Source organism: Onychomys torridus, chromosome 6 (assembly GCF_903995425.1).
Source record: "Onychomys torridus chromosome 6, mOncTor1.1, whole genome shotgun sequence".
Classification (NCBI taxonomy): Eukaryota; Metazoa; Chordata; class Mammalia; order Rodentia; family Cricetidae; genus Onychomys; species Onychomys torridus.
The window spans coordinates 98,747,000-98,765,055 of NC_050448.1; the positions used below are offsets into that span (position 1 = coordinate 98,747,000).

General features: G+C 44.2%; 1 protein-coding gene across 2 annotated transcripts in view; it reads left to right on the top strand.

Annotated features, from left to right (window-relative positions):
- Sec24d (SEC24 homolog D, COPII coat complex component) overlaps positions 1-18,056 on the top strand; it is an 88,915-nt gene that overhangs the window by 19,825 nt on the left and 51,034 nt on the right. The window contains exons 5-8 of one of the 2 annotated variants that reach the window (XM_036191417.1): positions 882-1,115; positions 1,393-1,526; positions 6,441-6,552; positions 12,470-12,597. In XM_036191417.1, coding sequence (XP_036047310.1) covers positions 882-1,115; positions 1,393-1,526; positions 6,441-6,552; positions 12,470-12,597 — 608 coding nt within the window. The remainder of the gene's footprint in view (positions 1-881; positions 1,116-1,392; positions 1,527-6,440; positions 6,553-12,469; positions 12,598-18,056) is intronic. The other variant, XM_036191418.1, reaches the window with a different exon arrangement.

Consider the following 18,056-nt stretch of genomic DNA (forward strand, 5'->3'; position numbering starts at 1 on the left):
GCCCTTCCTCATCAATCGAGAAGATGCACCACAGGCCAGACTGCTGGACGAATTTTCTCCGTGGATAATCTCCTTTCTAAGAGAACTCTAGCCATGCCACGCTGACATTAAACTAGCCAGCACACGCCATAGAAGGACTGATCATAGTCGCCTGGAATGCTTCTGGTCTTTTTTACCAGTTTCCAAATGGACGACGCAGGAAGAACGATGTTTCACATAAACCTAGACCAGGAAACAATACGTGTTTCCGGTGGGGATGGAGAGCCTGTCAGTGCCCCGAACTTCGGGTTATTTCTACCCGCTTCAGAATTCAGTTGGTCAAGTCAAACGCAGAGTGGTGTAAGCTATCTGAATGATGCTCGCTCTGTACAGGTTTTTCTTTTATAATATTTTCAAGGTTCTGTAGGAGATACAGATGTTTTAAGTTAATTCAAGGGTCATGTGAAGTTAATGAACTGGAGTTAAAATTTGTGCTGTTAAGAAGTCTCTCACTGGGGACTGGAGAGATGGCTCAGGGGTTAGGAGCGCTTGCTGCACTTGCAGTGGACCCAGGTTCAGTTCCCAGCACACACATCACTGCTCATAACTGCTTGTAATTCTAGCTCTCTCTGGCTTCCATGTGCTCATGCACACACACAAATACAAAACCTTTTTTAAAAAGAAATTTCGTACCCAAACTAGAGATGTTACTTTTATAATCTCCTAATTTTTTTTATCTGTAAAAAATGCCCCCAAATAATGTTTTTATTACTTTCTGAGGGAAGATTTTAATTTGTGGCCATAATATATACATGAATATATACTTCGTAAATGTATGGAAAATAAGTGTCTCTGTCATGCTGAGACAATGTGGCACTGAGGCATGGTCTTCTCTTCCACAGGTGTGGGCATGACTCCTCAGAGCCAGGGTCCTCCTGGCCCTCCAACAGCAGGCTCCTTCCAGGGGCCTCCACAACCTCCACAGCCATCTATTTTGCAGCCAGGATCTCAGGTTCTGCCCCCACCCCCCACCACTCTGAATGGCCCTGGTGCCTCTCCTATGGCTCCACCAACTCACAGGCAGGATGGACTTCCTGGACCTAATCCTCTGAATGCCCAGTACCAGCCCCCACCAGGTAAGGTGGGCAGGGTGAGGCCAAGGCATGGGTCCCCTAGGGGTGTCTAGAGTTGGAAATCAGGTTGGTTTCTGGGTCAACTGTGAAGGGACAGTAGCCTCTGGCTAGTGTCAGGAGAGCAGGTTAAAGAGGAAGTGTGGGAACTCAGTTTTAATTTCCCGCTGTATTCAGCAAGATGGACTTGGTGGCATGCTTGAGTCAGCAGTGTGATATGGTCAGTGAGTCTTACACTTGGGTTTGGAGATTGTCATTTTCTTCTTTTCTTTTTTTTTTCAAGCAGCCAACTATGGACCACAGATGGGAGGTGCACAGCTGTCTTATCCAGGAGGCTTCCCCGGAGGTCCTGCACAGATGGCTGGACCACCACCACAGGTCCAGAGGAAGCTGGATCCCGACTCCATCCCCAGCCCTGTAAGTGGTCCTCTGTCTCTCCCACACAGAAGCTCTTCCATTTATTTGCTAGCCCTGAGTCCTCCAGGGCCCATAGCAGGCCTGGGACACTGGCCACATGAGGAGGCTTCTGTTCTCGCCTGTACTTGTAGGGAGGCATACTCAGGTTCACAGCATGCTGGGGCTTAGAGGAAGGACGCTGCCTTCTGATCAGGGAAAGTGTCGTGTTGCAAAGGAGACGGATACAGAGAGGGGTGAAGCATCTGGCTATTTTTATAATTCTATTAACTTGAAGGTTTGGGATAAAGTAGCCAGTATTCATAACAAACTTCATAATACATTAAGAATTCAACTTCATCAGCTCTCAGTACTTTCATTATTATGACTTAGAATATGAAAGATCCTCACAAATGCTTTCTTCCTGGTCAGCTGCTGTCTTGGAAGGTTTGAAGGTTTAGGAGATAGGACCTACCTAGAGGAAGCCAGCCTTTGGGCCTCTCTTGTTCCTGGCCTGTGGTTGTTTGAGAGAAAAGGTCCCCTGTAGGGTTATGCGTTTGACTGGTGGGCTCCAGCTGGTGGCACTGTCTGGGAAGGCTTAGAAGGTGTGGCCTTCCTGGAGGAAGTGCGTTCTGGGGTGGGCCTGGGTCCTTTTCCTACTGCCAGTTTGCTCTCTCTGCTCCATGCTCGTGGTTCAAGATGTGAGCTTTCAGCTTCCTGATCCTGCCACCATACTGGCCACATTCTGCCCCGATTTTTTTTTTTTTTTTTTTTTTTTTTTTTTGGTGTTTTGGAATCTAACCCTCTGGAACCATAAACCAGAAAAAAACAAGTTCTGTCAATTGCCTTGGCCATGATAGCCACAAAAAAGGAATTAATACATGACCCTTTTCTGCTGTGCTCTCTGCTCGCTGTCTGCTTGTGAGGTGTGCAAACACAAACACACAAATACCACATACATGCTACGTGCTCCTCCACCATGAGGTTCTGCCCAACACTGTGGGGCGCAGCGGCCATGGACTGAGTCCCCTGAAACAGCCGGGATAAATCTTTCTTCCTTTAAGTCTATGCCAGTGACAAAGTATCTTTAACTAAAACAAGATTATTTGATTGTTTGGGTTAAAAGATGTGTTTCTATTGAGCTTGTTTTGAATGTCTGCGCGATTTCAGATAGCCTCCCCCACTTCCGTTCTCACCAGGTCTAGTCCTGTTCCCATCCCAGGCACCTGTAATAGCCTTGCGGATGAACTTCCTGGTTCCCGACCTCCTAGTCTTCCGCCTTCCCTGAGTTGTCTAGGTTTCACCACAGTCATCAGCGAATACTGTCGACTTCCGGGCTGTCGGTTGGAAGCGTTGTTGTTTCCATCCACAGCTTCCTGCTTTGTAGCTCATTCCCTTCGAAACTGCACCCACCATTCCCTCCACCAGGACTCCCACACCCAGCACTGCTCTTCAACTTCCATGCCTCCAGCTCTCAGCCTCGCGTCTCCATTTGCAGGGGAGTTGTGTGTACCTTCGTGATTGTGCCTTTGTATGTGTGTGTTCGTGAATGTGCATGTCTCTGTGTGTTGTATGCAGGTGTTTGTGTATGTTTACCTTTGTGTGTGCATGTGTTTGTGTTTGTACATGTGTGTGTTCATGTTGAGTATGTATGTGAGTTAGTGTTTTTGCAGGTCTGTGTGTGTGTGTGTGTGTGTGTGTGTGTGTGTGTATACGTGTATTTGTGTATGCATGAATGTGTCTATGTGTGTTTTTGTATATACTGTGTGCTTATGTTAGTTTGTGTGTATAGGGGGTCATATGTATATGTGTATGTATGTGGTGTGTGTATATATGTGTATGTGTGCATGTGTATGTGTGCATGTGTTTATGTGTGTGTATTTGTATGTGTGTATATGTATTTAAATGTGGGTATATATATGTTTGTGTGTGTGTTTGTGTATATGTGTGTAGTCTGTGCATATATGTATGTGTATATGTGTGATATGTTTGTAGACTTGTGTGTGTATGTATTATGTATGTATGTATGTATGTATGTATGTATGTATGTATGTATGTGTATGTGTGTAGGTGTGGGTTTTTGTTACTGCCTGACACCCTTGTCCCAGTGTTAGAGTTCCCCAAAGCTTAACCTTTGGGATGACCTTTTCTTCATGGACATTTGTTTGGTCTCTAGGTCAACCTTATCCAGAGTACACCCCCAAGAACATGCAGCTGACCTCGGCTGAGAGCATTAGGAGTTCTTGATCTAGACCCTCCATTCAGACTGTCGGTCACTCCTGACCCGGCTCCCCTCTGCACATGACCTGGCCTCTTGCCCTGCACCCCTACTTTAGTTATGTCAGCTCTTCAAACGTGCCTTGTGTGCCTCCACTTGACCTCTGACATCTCCGCTGCCTGTGTATGCCCCTCTCCTAGGCATATGCGAGGCCCAGCTCATGCTCTTTTTTCCATGTTTTTACTGCCCATCTATGTCACACATGACCACGACATCTAACTGCCTGGCAGAGGGCACATTATTTGTGCGGTTATTTATTGGCCAGCGTTCTTCCAGACTCGAGCGTCTGCTCCATGGGGCAAGGGTCTGGTTTGTTCACTGCTCTTTCTAGTGTCTACTCAGAGCCTGCTGCTCAGTGCGCTGAGTGAAGGGGTGAATGAACACTCATGAGAAGCAGCAGCAGATGCCACGATTCATCATGAACCTCGAAAGTGTGTGTGTGCAAATCGGCCTGATGTTGCTTATCTTGAAGTAATGACATAGTGATGCCAGATGGAGCCTGTTTGTTTTCCTCTGACCAAAACAATGTGTTTTTCTAATGAAGTAAACTCTTTTTGGAAGGAAAGATTCCATACTCCATACACGGTGTGGGTGAGGTACTTAATCCAGCCCTTTGACTGGTGGTTTTAGCCACATTATGAAAGGGATGGAAGCATCATTGCCAAAGCTCTTCCTCACCCTTTTCTGCCTCTGGAGGAGGGCTGTACAGAGGTTATGTCCTTCCTCGGCTCCTTCTGCCACCCACAAGTCAAACAGTTCCGTCCTGAGCATCCCTGCTTGAGTGGCCAGGCATCTTCCCTGAATCCTCCTTGTGCATCTCTCTCAAGAGCAGTGCTTCCTTTGTATGCTCTCCTGATGATGTCATACGATCCTGCAACATTTCTGGAGATGATTCTGGTGGCACATTTGAAGGGGAACGAGATCCCCGTCTTCTGGGAGAGCCCTGACATTGTCCCATGGCACTGTGCTAGCTCTCGGCTCACAGGTGCAGGTCCCAGCCAGTCACTGTTGGGAGTTCTGCTTACTGTTTCATTTCTGATCCTGTTTCTCAGGAGTGTGCTTTTGAGGTAAATCAAAAGCTATTTTTAATAATAGCTAGACCTGCTTGATATGTCTTCCTCTTTTCTGTGTCTTGTTCTGACAAGATGTGGATTTAATTAATAATGATGAATTATAACATTGTTTCTTTGGGGATAGGGCTTTGAGAATTGTAAAAGGATAATTTGAAATAAGATTTTCTGGAAATATGGTCTACTGATTGGTGACTGTGTAGGTTCAGTGTATTAGGCACATGGTGATAATGTTCACCTTAGACTTTGTAGGTTGGAATGATTATGCTAACTGTTAACATTTAATAATGGAAAAGCAACTCTTCTTTTGAGTAACCTGATTAGCTTTGTGGTTGAATGCAGAATATAATCACAGTGCTTGGATGTTTCCATGCATTTCTCCATGGTAGCATCTTGTCTGTGTCTTGCTGTGGTAGTGATATTTGGAACACATCCTGTATCTTTGTGTTTGTAAGTACTCAATTTCCGAGGAAGCCAGAAGGCAGCCAGATATAGGTATAAATTCAGGCAAAGTCGGTTGCCAATATTCTTGGAAACTGTGACACCAGCACCATCTGTACTGGGTGAGACCGGAGCAGAAGAGAACGCTTGAGAGATGGTTCAAAGTCAGCGTTATTACTAACTGTGGAAACGGTGTATCTTTTCATTTTTATTCCAGCCTGGCTGTTTCCCATCGCTGTCTTCTTAGGCTTGTCTTTGGTTTTGTTGTCTGCTTGCTGTTTTCTTTACCACCCCCTCTTCTATAGACAGCGAGGGACCGGAGTGGAAGAGGAGGGAATAGAGGAGACGGTCCCCAGACTTTCTTCTTCTTTCCCTAACTTGGTTCTACTCAGTTTTGCTCCCAATTTTTAACCCAAGATAGTTATCACAAAAAGAAAAAATTAAAACTCTTGTAGCCTTCATCAGCAAATATTATTAGTAGAAAATATGTTTCTGAGTTAGATGGCAACATTTGGAGACCTTTGCTCCTGATGATTTCTAAACAATAGACACCCCACCCCAAGGTACCGTATACTCTTTATAGAGAAAGCTTAAAAGACAAACTGGGGAAGAAGATGGATTCTGAGTAGAAGGTAGGCAGCTTTAGCTCAGATATTGTACATCATCTCTTCTGTATTTAATGATTTAGAGTTTTCTTTTGATTACAAAAGTATTTTCATTAAGAAAGGTTTCTTTTTTTAAAGTATTTTTCAAATGATCATCTATGGTTATAATAAATAAGATAAAATATAATAAATAAGATACACATGATAAAAATAAGGATCTCTGAAGGGTCAGGGTCTGAGCTAAGAGTATTACAGACTAGTTTGACGATTTGATAAATATTGGTATAAAATTGTGAGGTAAATAAAGATGAAAACTGAAGGCGTGGTAAACTGATTTCTCTAAGAAGAAATGAAAGCAGTTTTAAAAGATGCCCCTCTCTTTTCCTTGTTCTCCTTCCTCTTCTCTCTTTACCTCCAGCCCTCCCACCCCCCTTTTCCTCTTTCCCTGGAAGGGAGGAGAGAGGAGGATGGGGGAACAGGAGCAAGCCATTGTCCCTTTAACTGAGTGTCATGTAACTTAGTTTAATTCACTCTTGTTTGTCAGATTCAAGTGATCGAGAATGACAGGGCCACCAGAGGCGCACAAGTCTACACTACCAACACCAGAGGCCAGGTGCCTCCCCTCGTCACCACGGACTGCGTGATTCAAGACCAAGGTATTGATTTTCAGTGGCTTTGAGGTAATCCATCCCCTATGTGGGCTGATTTGTGCACCATGCTGGGCATTGTGAGCAGGACAGTGAGGCTAAGCTGTATTAGTCAGCTCACCTGCTGCCGCCTGAGGAGACTGTCTCATCAGGTCTTTACACTCTGGTTCTGGGTTCCCCGCCTTTACACCAGGAAAAGGGGAAATTGAGCCCCGTGCCTGATCTCATTTTAATCTGCCTCTCAAGCCCCACACACATTATTTTCCTGTTGTCCCTGGCAAGTCAAAATGTGACCCGATGGGCTCAGAGCTGCAGTTCCATGGTAGAGTTGTGCCCGGCGTACCCGAGGCCCTGGGTTTGATCCTCAGCACCAAACTCAAAACAAGAGTGGCTTGGTGAAGTCAGAATATACCATTTTAATGGCCATGTACTCTATGTACTCTATCCTGGAAGTATGACGTCACCCCTTTATCTCAGAGTCGTGGAGCCATCGGAGACCCAGTCACCCCCTCATATTATCACTTGAATATTAAACTGAGTCATTTCATGTACTGGTCTAGACTGATTCCTTTGCTCCTCATGACTTACACAGTCATCGGAAGTGTGTAGTGAGTTCATGTTTGTACAGTGTGATGACGTGCCATACAATAGTCTTTCCTCCTCTTGTGGGTATACGGGTACGACAGTTTCACTCCAGACTCTTGGTTCTGCATGAGCATGTTTTTACATGCATTGATTTTATTTAATACTCTAAGTATGGAGGTATTGGAGTTCTTTTCAGACCTCCTCAGGGTCTCCGTCTGGATTGCTGAGCCAAGTGGTCACAGTGGTCTGGTAGCAACATCAGGTACAGGTGGTCATATACCCTTTTCTGGATGAGCCTTCCTCATTTCAGAGCTGGTTCCATGGACTCTCTGTTTTTAATCCTTCCTCGGTCTTTTTTAAGTGTGTTTCTCTCTCTCTCTCTCTCTCTCTCTCTCTCTCTCTCTCTCTCTCTTTCTCTCTCTCTCTCTTTCTCTCTCTCTCTCGTGCAGGTTCATGGGTGTATATGTATATGTGTGTGTATGTTTAATGTATATGTGTATGTATGTGTTGCAGGGCCCTGGGCTTGCTTAGTCCTTGTTCACCTTTCCTTTGGCCATGGTTATTGCTGTAGTGATTTAGCCTATGTCTATGTACCATCTCTGTTCAGAGCTCCTAAAGGTACACAGCCAGTCTGCACTCCGACTCCCCTCTAGCCAAGTACTCAGACTTGTTCCGTGACTGACTGCCTAGTACATTTCCCAAAAGGGACATGTTCTAACCCAATTCTGATCTCTCTCCTGACACACCCCTTAAAAACGGGTTCCATCCCTATTCTTTGCAGCCTTTCCATTTTCAGGGATGGCAACTTTAAATTCTTGTTCTTCAGACTCTCACATCTGTTTACCACACACATCGTTCCTGCAAACATTCATGCCACTGTATGGACAGGTGCCCCGAATCTTTCTATCACTCCATGCTCTGTCGCTTTGGGGCTGGTCTGAGCCACACCTGCTGCTCGCGTGGCCCCTGCAGCAGCCTCCTCCCGAGCCTCCCTGGCTCTGCCTCTCCTGTTACAGCCATTCTCCACACCATAGCCATGAGACCAAGTCAGGTCATGACACCCCTGTACCCAACCCAGCAGTGACGCTCCACTTCATCCGTAAAACCTTGAGGGCTTGCTGAGCTTTGAGAGTCTACGGGATCTGACTCTGTACCTCCTCTGAGCTCAGCCTCAGCTGCTGGGCCCCAAGAAGACTCCAATCTAAACAGCTCCTGTTCTTCCTCTGCTAGACTTCTTGTGTAAGTCCGCCTGAGTGAATTCCTTGTCTCCGTTGAGTCTTTATTCAAATGTCATCATTTTATTGAGGCTGACCCTGCAAGTATTTAAAATTTCGATCAGCCTCTTACTCTCTGGGACTCCTTAAGCAAAGAGGCATCTTTCCCCCAGCATTTATCACATTCTAATGTCCTAGATAGTGGACTCATGCTCTTTGTTTCTGTTATCCATAACCTGTTCAAAAACATGGATAGTCCACAGACAAACTTAGGACAGTGCCTAAAATGAAGTGGACTGTCAATAAACATCATTTGATTATATTCTCTGGTCCTACTAGGTTATAATTCTAAGTATTTTAGATCATATGATAGTTAAGGCCTGTTGTACTAGTTCCCCAGGAGGATGGGGCAAGAGGATTTCAAGTTCAAGGCTTGTCTGGCATATAATAAATTCAAGGCCAACCTGGGCAATTTAGTAATACTGTGTCAAAATAAAACCAAAAATGATAGTGGTGTATATAACTCACCAGTAGAATGATTTTCTAGCATGTGAGGCCCTAGGTTCTATCCCTAGGACCAGTGAAAAATATTATAAACCTAGGACAGTGCCTAAAATGTAGTGGACAGTCAATAAATGTTTTATTTTTATTAACCCTTTGAGAACTTCACACATGCATACAATGTATTTTGATCACACTCACCCCCTTCTCTTCTCAGATCCATCCTCACTTCTGCAACCCCTCCCAGATTCCCATCTTAAAGAAAAAAGCAAATGACCTAGTCCAACTTGTACGGCCATAATGGGTAGAGGGTCATCCACCTGAGTGTGATAGACCTGCCAGGGGCCACACCCTTAAAGAAAACTGACTCTTCCTTCTCAACAAGCCATTAAGTGTAGGGGCTTGAGAATCCCTTTGCTCTCCGAGCTAGAATGTTGAGTGGGTTGATCTTGTGCAGGTCATATGCAGCCAGCCAGTACTGCTGTGAGTCCGTGAATGTCGTAGTAATGACTGCACAAGTCCAGGTTCACTTAGGTCCTCCCAACCAAATCTGACTCTTACAATACTTCTGCCCTCTCTTCTGCAATATCGCCAAGCCTTGGGCTGGGGCACAGGGGTGATATAGTTGTGCTATTTGTGGCTGAGCAATCCAGTCACTTATTCTCTGCGCTTTGAACAGTTGTGAGTCTCTGTGTTAACCGCCATTTGTTGCACAAAGAAACTTCTCTGATGAGGTATGAGAGCTGCACTAATCTATGGGTATGAAGATACAAATTTAGAAGGCAGACTGGTTCTCTGTCCATTTAGCAAAATAATAATAATAGGCTCAACCCTGGGGCCTGTGAGATCCCTAATCATGGCTTCTTGACCCAATTTACAGTAGCAGGCTTGCATTTCCTTCTGTGAATACGGCCTCAAATCCAAGAAGAAGGTGGTTGGTGCCCCAGTAACATTCATGCCACTGTTACATCAGTGAGCATATCTAGCCATACCATTTGTTACAGTAGCTCAATGGACCCCCAGCTGGGTAAGAGTGTTGATAACTTTCCCCCTAAGCAGTCTAAAGAGTACTTTCTGTTACTATGAAAACTAGCCAATAGGTGGGAAGCTTGCTGGTCAGGAACTTGCTTTCTCCATATCCCAAGCAAAACATATGGTGTCTTCAATTGTAGGATCTTACCATCAAGTTCTGGTCAGAACCAAGGGCAATGAGAATAAGCACTGGGCTTTTCACCTGACAATCTCTGGCTTTTGGGAGGAAAATCATGGTCTGTGTAGGGTAACTCCAATTAAATTCTTTTATATGAAGCTTATAAAATAGGAGCTCTCCATATGGCTTTCCCAAACACCCTTAGCATTAATTTCCTTTGCCCAGCTCTCTGCCTGCCTAAACTTCCATTTCCCTGTTCTTTTGTGCATCACCTGTGTTCTGCTGTCCCCTCTCCCTTGAGGTCTTCCTCCTCTGTCCTAGTTCACTTGCTATTGCTGTGATAAGGACCATGACCAAAACCAATTTGGGAATAAAAGGGTTTATTTGGCTTATACTTCCATAGCACAGTCCATCATTGAGGGAATCCAAAGCAGGAACTCAAGCAGAGTCGGAACCTAGAGGCAGGAGCTCAAGCAGAGACTGTGGACAGCTGGCTTTCTTCTCATGCTTGCTCAGCCTGCGTGGTTCCAGCCACTCAGGACCACCTGCCCAGAGATAGACCTGTGCCTGGTGACCTGGTCCTTGCTTATATTCTCATAATTAAGCCAGTGACCAGCAAGTACACCTTCATGGAATTAAAAAGTTCTGTGGAGCAAAGGAAGCTGTTAGTCAGCTGAAGAGGAAGCAGCCTACATAGAATGGGAAAAACTTTGCCAGCCACATATCTGACAGAGGATTAGCATCTCTAACAGACAAGAATAAGGAAGCATTTTCCCAGTTGAGGCCCTTCTTCCCAGATGACTCTAATTTGAATCAAATTGAACAACAACAAAATAACCAGGGTGTCTCTCTCCCCACCAGTGGTAACTTCCTAGTTCCCCGTGTTCTAAAAGGTACCCCAAGTTAAGCAAACAATCTGAAGATTCAACACTAGGATCCATATGTGAGTGAGAACATGTGATATTCTTTTCTTGGATCTGGGTTACCTCACTCAGTATGTTTCCCAGTTACATCCATTTACCTGCAAATTTCATAATTTAATTTTTTATGGCTGAATGAAATTGTGTTGTGTATCGGTGTCATATTTTCATTGTCCCTTCATCAGTTGCTGGACATTTAAGCTGTTTCTGTGTTCTGGCTATTGTGAATAGAGCAGCTGTGGACATCGATCATGCATCTCTGCAGTATAGTCATCTGGGTATACACCCAGGAGTGGGGTAGCGGCATCAAGGAACAGCCACACTGATTTCCATAGTAGCTGTGCCAACGTGAACCAACAGTGCCAGAGGATTCGCCATTCCCCATAACATCAGAATTTGTGGTTGTGTGTTTTCTTCATCTTAGCCATTCCGACTGAGTTAAAATGAAGCCTCAAAGTAGTTTCAATTTGCATTTTCCTGATGCCCGAGGATGGTGAATACTTGTAAAAATACTTCTCAGCCATTTGTATTTCTTCTTCTGAGAAATCTCTATTCGGTTCCTTAGCCCACTTTTTAATTTGGTGGGTTGTTTTCTTGGTGTTTAGTTTTTTGAGTTCTTGTGTGTTAGAGATACTAATCCTCTGTCAGATGTGTGGCTGGCAAAGTCTTTTCCCATTCTGTAGGCCGCTTCCTCTTTAGCTGACTAACAGTTTCCTTTGCTCCACAGAACCTTTTAATTCCATGAAAGTGTACTTGCCAGTCACTGGTCCTATTTCCTGGGTGACTGGCATTCTATTCAGAAAGTCCTCACCTGAGCCTAAGTCCTCATCTGTCCTCCCTGCCCTTCCTCACCTGAGCCTAAGTCCTGAAGTGTACTCATTCTTTATTCTGGAAGTTCTAGAGTTTTGGGTCCAATGTGGAGATCTTTGATCCATTAGAAACTGATTGGTATTCGGGTGAAAAGTAAGATCCTTCTACATGTAGATATTCAGTTTGCTGGCACAATTTGTTAATGATGACAGTTTTGTTCAGTTCCTAGCACCCACGTTAGGCAGCTCACAACAGCTGTAACTCTGGCTCCTGGAGATCTAGTGCCCTCTCCTGGCCTCCGTAGACACCTGCACACAAGTGCCTACCCAACCTCTTACCCCTCCCCCATCAGACAGACACTACCATAAATCAAACTAAAAGTAACTCTTAATAAAAAGAATGACGGTGAGCCTAAACTGTATTCTTTCACACCTTCATGTCTCTTTGTTTCATATCTTCCATTAACTCTAAACCCTCTCAAGTCTGTATTTGGACGACATTAAAATACAGCTGATGGAAAATGATAATAGTAATCAAACACTTATGTCATATCTCTCTAGTAAAATCCAGCTTGTCTTATGCATGTCCTTGGACTGTAGATTACAGAATTTTACAATATTACACTTTTTCAGAAACAAAAATTTATATAGATAAGAATGAATTGTTTAGATGTACTCTTGTTTAAGTATCTTGGCCCAGATGTTTATTCTAACCAAGTTTTGTCTGCTGTGACTTGGAATACTCAGGCCACTCGAGCCCCCGGTACATCCGCTGCACCACCTACTGCTTCCCGTGCACATCAGACATGGCTAAGCAAGCTCAGATCCCACTGGCTGCTGTCATCAAGCCCTTTGCCGACATTCCGTCAAACGAGGTAAGAATGTTTTGTAGTATGAATCTTAAAAGTTCTTATTAATGAAACCAAACCCGAGGCCAGTTATTGGGGTGATTGCTGGAAGATCAGAGAAGCAGAACAAGCCACAGCTATCTCACCTTGCTAGTTCCTCAGGTGATCCTGTTTCCTCAGGCTGAAAGCTTCTGAGTCCTCATCCCAATGGCTCTCAGCTGAACTGGGTTGCTCCAAAGCCTGAATGCTAACCAACCAAATGCTTAACTAACTACGTGCTTTACCTTTCTAGTTCCTGGCCCTCATGCCTTATATACCTTTCTCTTTCTGCCCCCACTCCCAGGGATTAAAGGTTGAGTTTCTGGGATTAAAGGCATGTGCTACCACTGCCCAACTTCTGTTATGGCTTACTCTTCCCATTTTTTAGCCACCATTTTTGGCTTTGTTCTAGTGGCTGTCTGTTCTCTGACCCCAGATATGTTTATTTCAGGGAACACACAATATTTCAGGGAACACAATACCCACCACAATGCTTACAAAAAATGATTCGGTAATTTACCTACTCCAAAATTTCTCTTGTCAGTTTTTTACTATACATTATTACATACTCCAGGGAACTGGAGTAAACTTATACAATTTAAAAGCAGCTAGTCATCCAATGCCTCTGTAAGTCAGAATCTCATAAGCAATATTATTAAATGCCCTGGGTACTAATCAAAATCGTCTGAGTCATGTTTTGACTTACTGTAATAATGCACACAAAAAGTGTTGCCTCGGAGAAGGTTGTGTAATGACAAACCACATGACTAGCAGGAAGGCCTTATGCCCATTTCAGGGCCTGCCATTGAGGTGTTTTGTTGGTAAAAGTCCTTGACCTTAATACATCTGCTTTAATAATTACTGTGCCAAAGTGTTCACAAACTATATATTAGAAACATAAGGTAGATAAATCTATGTGTATTTGTTTATAGGGATATGCCTAATATATAGTTCAGTAGTAAAAAAAAATAGAAAAGTGATTCACATTTAAAATGTGTGATTATAGGTTACTGTTGCTATTGATCAAGTATTAGACTGCTGAAGTATTTGATCAAGATATCCAGACTGCCGCAATTCTGTTCCTCCTGCAGCCATTCTTTTTATAATGGTCCTTAGTGACAGCTACTCCAGTGCACAGAGAGAGGGCCTATAGCCGAGAAAACCTTCAGTGAGGCTGTGACATGACCCATCCCAGGAGTGCAGCCCTATGCTGAGCCATTGGATTCCTTTGGCTGTGCTAAAAGTTGAGTCCCCACTCCCCTCGCCAAAGACCCTCAGTCTTAGGTCTAGGGATCCTTAGAGGGAGGCTGGTCTACTCTAAGTAGCAGCATCTTTTTAGGGAGGGGAAGATCCTCTGCTGCAGTGGAAGAAGGGAGGAGGGCCCTCACCTGAGGGAAGAAAGGAAGATGGCACCCATGCATACAGTGGCCTTCATACGCTGCAGGATCTCTTCTCTGGAGAGTGGACTGAACTGGCTAGAGTGGGTCAGGGGGAGGCCTGGAACAGTCTTCAAACTCTGGAAACCACATGTCCTGGATTCAGTGTCAGCTCAGGAAGCACATTCAGCAATTGAGCGCTCTTCTCTCCCAGTCTCAACAATGGTCCGCAAGGCTTTCAAACTTAAATTATTTTATATCTAACTGTGTTTGGCCTTTGTGTAAGTACTCACAGGGTAAGATGAGGATGTTGGATCTCCTAGGATTAAAGGTCCAGATGGTTGTGTGCCGCTATAAGGGCTGGGAATAGAACCCTGATCTTCTGCAAGAACAGTTGGCACTCTTAACCGCTGAGCCACCTCCCCAGCCCCATGAAAACTCTTTAAAAAAGTCAAAACACTTAAGGAGGCTAAGATAAGCCAGAATGTATTGATAAAGAGATCCTGTGGTGTACCACATGTGTATCTGAATTAAAGTGCTGTAGTTATTGCCAATGTTTTATTGAAGGGGTAAAAGGTAAGGGGGAAATGTTGTAACTATATTATAATGTCAAAAATATTTTGCCGGCCAGTGGTGGTGCATGTCTTTAATCCCAACACTCGGGAGGCAGAGCCAGGTGGATCTCTGTGAGTTCAAGGCCAGCCTGGGCTACAGAGTGAGTTCCGGGAAAGGCAAAAAACTACACAGAGAAATCCTGTCTCGAGGGGAAAAAAAAAAAAAATAAAAAAAAAATATATATATATATATATATATATATACACACACACACACACACACACACACACACACATACATATATACGTATATATACATACACACATATATATAATGTTGAACCCACAGAAATTTTAAAATAATTTCATGTCATCATCTAAATACTATTAATGTTTGTTATTTTGTCACATACCTACATTTTTATTTTTGTGTTTTGGAAGTGTCTTAAGGTTAGTTGTAAATGTCAATATACTTCACTCATGCACACATTATTAACTAATGTCCAATATCTGCTTACTGAGACACAATTCATCTATGATAAGAATGTACACCCTTTTGTGGTCTGGCAATCAACCCCAAGGTCTCATGCTTAAGAAATGCGTGTCTTGAAGTCACTATGGGTTACATATGAACCAGTCTATATACCTGTGTGACCTTGATGCCTATCAAATCTAAACTATCACAGTTACTCTAGAGACGTACCCATGGTTCTCAGCCACTCCCACCCTTCACACAGCCTCCCTTCCTGGTACCCACTGTTCTGATTTTTTTTCTGAGACAGATTTGTATTGTTCTTCTAGTGCCTTATTTGGCTAAAATGACAGAGGATAGAAAAAGCTCCTATGAAATTTGGAATGGTGCACTTACTAGTTTGAAAAGGGTACACTTACTATTCACATACACATGATTTATCATTAATAATATAAATGTCAAGATCTGTTATGAGTTTTTAGAGAATTAACACATCCTGGGTATATGTACTTTCTCCTTTACTGAGATCCAGTCCTCTTCCCTCCCTTCTTCTTTAGGGACAACCACAAACACACTTGATGCTTTCCTCACCTTCTGACAATGTGTGGCATTCTTCTTCGCTTAACTGAGATGATGACATTTGAATAAATGTGGGCGTTCCCAGTGGAGAATCATTTCTCCCTGCTGCTTCCCCACCACCTTTTTCCAAACAGCCCTCACCCATTCTTGGAGATCCCTCTTACAACTAAAATATACACATACCAGCAGGCACGCGTTCATCCTGTAACGAACTCAATATGTGAATGACTGTATCAGTGCTGGCACAGCTGTGCCCTGCTCCCCACCTTTCTGTTGTCTGTTAGTGCACTCGTCCCGTGCTCCTGTTCATAGACCTGTGTCATCCTTACCAGCGGGGAGACATACGTGTCATAAGACAAACGTCATTACCATGTGTGTGTCAGGGTGAGGCTCACACTGAGTTTGGAAGCACAGAGCTTTTGTGGTCCCAGAGCTGAGGAGCTGTGTTCCCGTAAGAACTGTGTGCCTGGAAGAACCAGAGACTCCCTCCTCCTCGGGGTGGGGTTGCTGCAGGCGTACTTTCTCTGCCTTGCCTCAGAGATCTGTAACTTTCATGGTCAGGGGAAGATGAGTTTATATCTTAAAAGCTATCCCCAGAATATGTAAAATAAGAAAGTATTCTAGGCAGAAGTTCTGTTGCGTATCAAAATCGTGGATGTGGGCTTTTGGCCCCTAATAGTATTGTTTTGGGGTATACTGGGTTCCCTGTAATAAACTTGGCACAAGCAAAAACCACCTTTCGTCTCATGAGAAAGCTAACTTGGCTCCAATAGCCCTGGAAGGGGAGTGGGCTCAGTCAGTAAGTGCCAACTTTATAGGCAATGAGGACTTCAGTTTTGATCCCAGTCCACAAATAAAGTCTGGGCCCAGCAGCACATACTTGTCACTCTAGCACTGGGACAAAGAGACAGGTGGTCCTAGGGGCTTGATGGACAGCCAGTCTAGCTGATTAGTGAGCTCCAGGTTCAGTAAGAGACTCTGTCCCCCAAAATTAGTAAGACAGCAATAGAGAAAGGCACTCAACATTGACCTCTGCCCCCTCTACACATGTACACACATATGCATATACTCCTATACATATACTTACACCATACACAGACATGTGCTTACCCAGAGAGACAGCATACCTGTGCTTGGAACAGAATAAAACTCAACTGTTGTTTGCTGATAACACGACTCCTTAGCCATCTTATTATATGTTTGTTTCAATGGGTTTTTGTTGTTTTGAGACAAGGGTCTCATATAGGCTGGCCTCCATCTCACTAGCCAAGAATGACCTTGAACTCCTGTCTTCACCTCCTGAGGGAAGAATGTGGTATGGGGCTGGAAGCTAGGAGCTCCATGCACACAGGGCCAGCGCTCTGCCCGCTGAAACATACTCCCCGCCCCCAACCTTCCTGTTATGCTAATACTAATAATGTCATTATTCAATAATGTGTTTCTAAACATCAAACCTGATATTTAAGGAGATTTTGGGTGTTGTTGGGGAAAAAAAAAAAACCCTTTCAGCCATTAATCCAAGCCTTTCCCCCAAATCATACAGACATTTATATCGAGACTGAATATATGCTTCCCGAGTTTAAAAGTCAATAGTTTTAACCGAATGCTATCTACCCTCAAGCCTGAAATGTTCCTTTGTGCCATCTTAAGCTTCAGGAAAGTCTCTGAGCTTTCCAAAGCCATGAGCAGGTGAAGTTAGACTGCTCGATGACTTGAAATCTGGCTTGGGGAGAAGCTGGACTTAAGAATAAAAGACCATTGCTCTTTCAGTGTTTGGAGCCAGTGTGCACTGATCAGCTAGATGCCTTTGACAGCTGCCTCTAGAGGGCAGCCTCTGTCAGAAGCTCCGCCCCTTTCCTCAGAGCAGCAGCAGAAGGATCATTTTGAGTGGACAGATGTGAGGGACGCAGCACCTGCTATGGCAATGTCCCCTTGATGAGAATTCCTGCTCAAAGAAGCACATTCGTTTTACTTATTGAAGCAGAAGGAGCAGAATAGGGGTGAGCACCTGCTAAAGCTCCAGGGACTAGTTCTGGAGGGCATGCCTTGAGGAAGCATATACTCCGTGGGCCTAGCTGGACCTAAATGGGGAGAGCCACCGGCAGCCGAGAAACACTGTCGAGAACTGTGCCAGCCAGCCTGGGTCATTATTCCCATTTTAGAGAGAAGGAAAGCAAGGCAGAGTGCGGTGTGTTGAGAAGGTCAGCAGCTATGAAGTGGCAGAGCTAGCACCCAAAGTCAAGCACCAGAGTTCTTTAAAGTCATATGCTCTCTCCCTCCCTCCCTCCCTCTCTCCCACTCTCCCCATTCAATCCATATCTACATACTCAGATGCTTCTCATAGATTCAACATGTTCAAAAGTGAATTTCTTGCCTATGTGCCTGTTTATTCTTCTGTATACAAATAAGTGTTACCATTGTTGGCTCAGGCTAGAAATGAAAACTCAGTAATTATAGTTAGGCAAT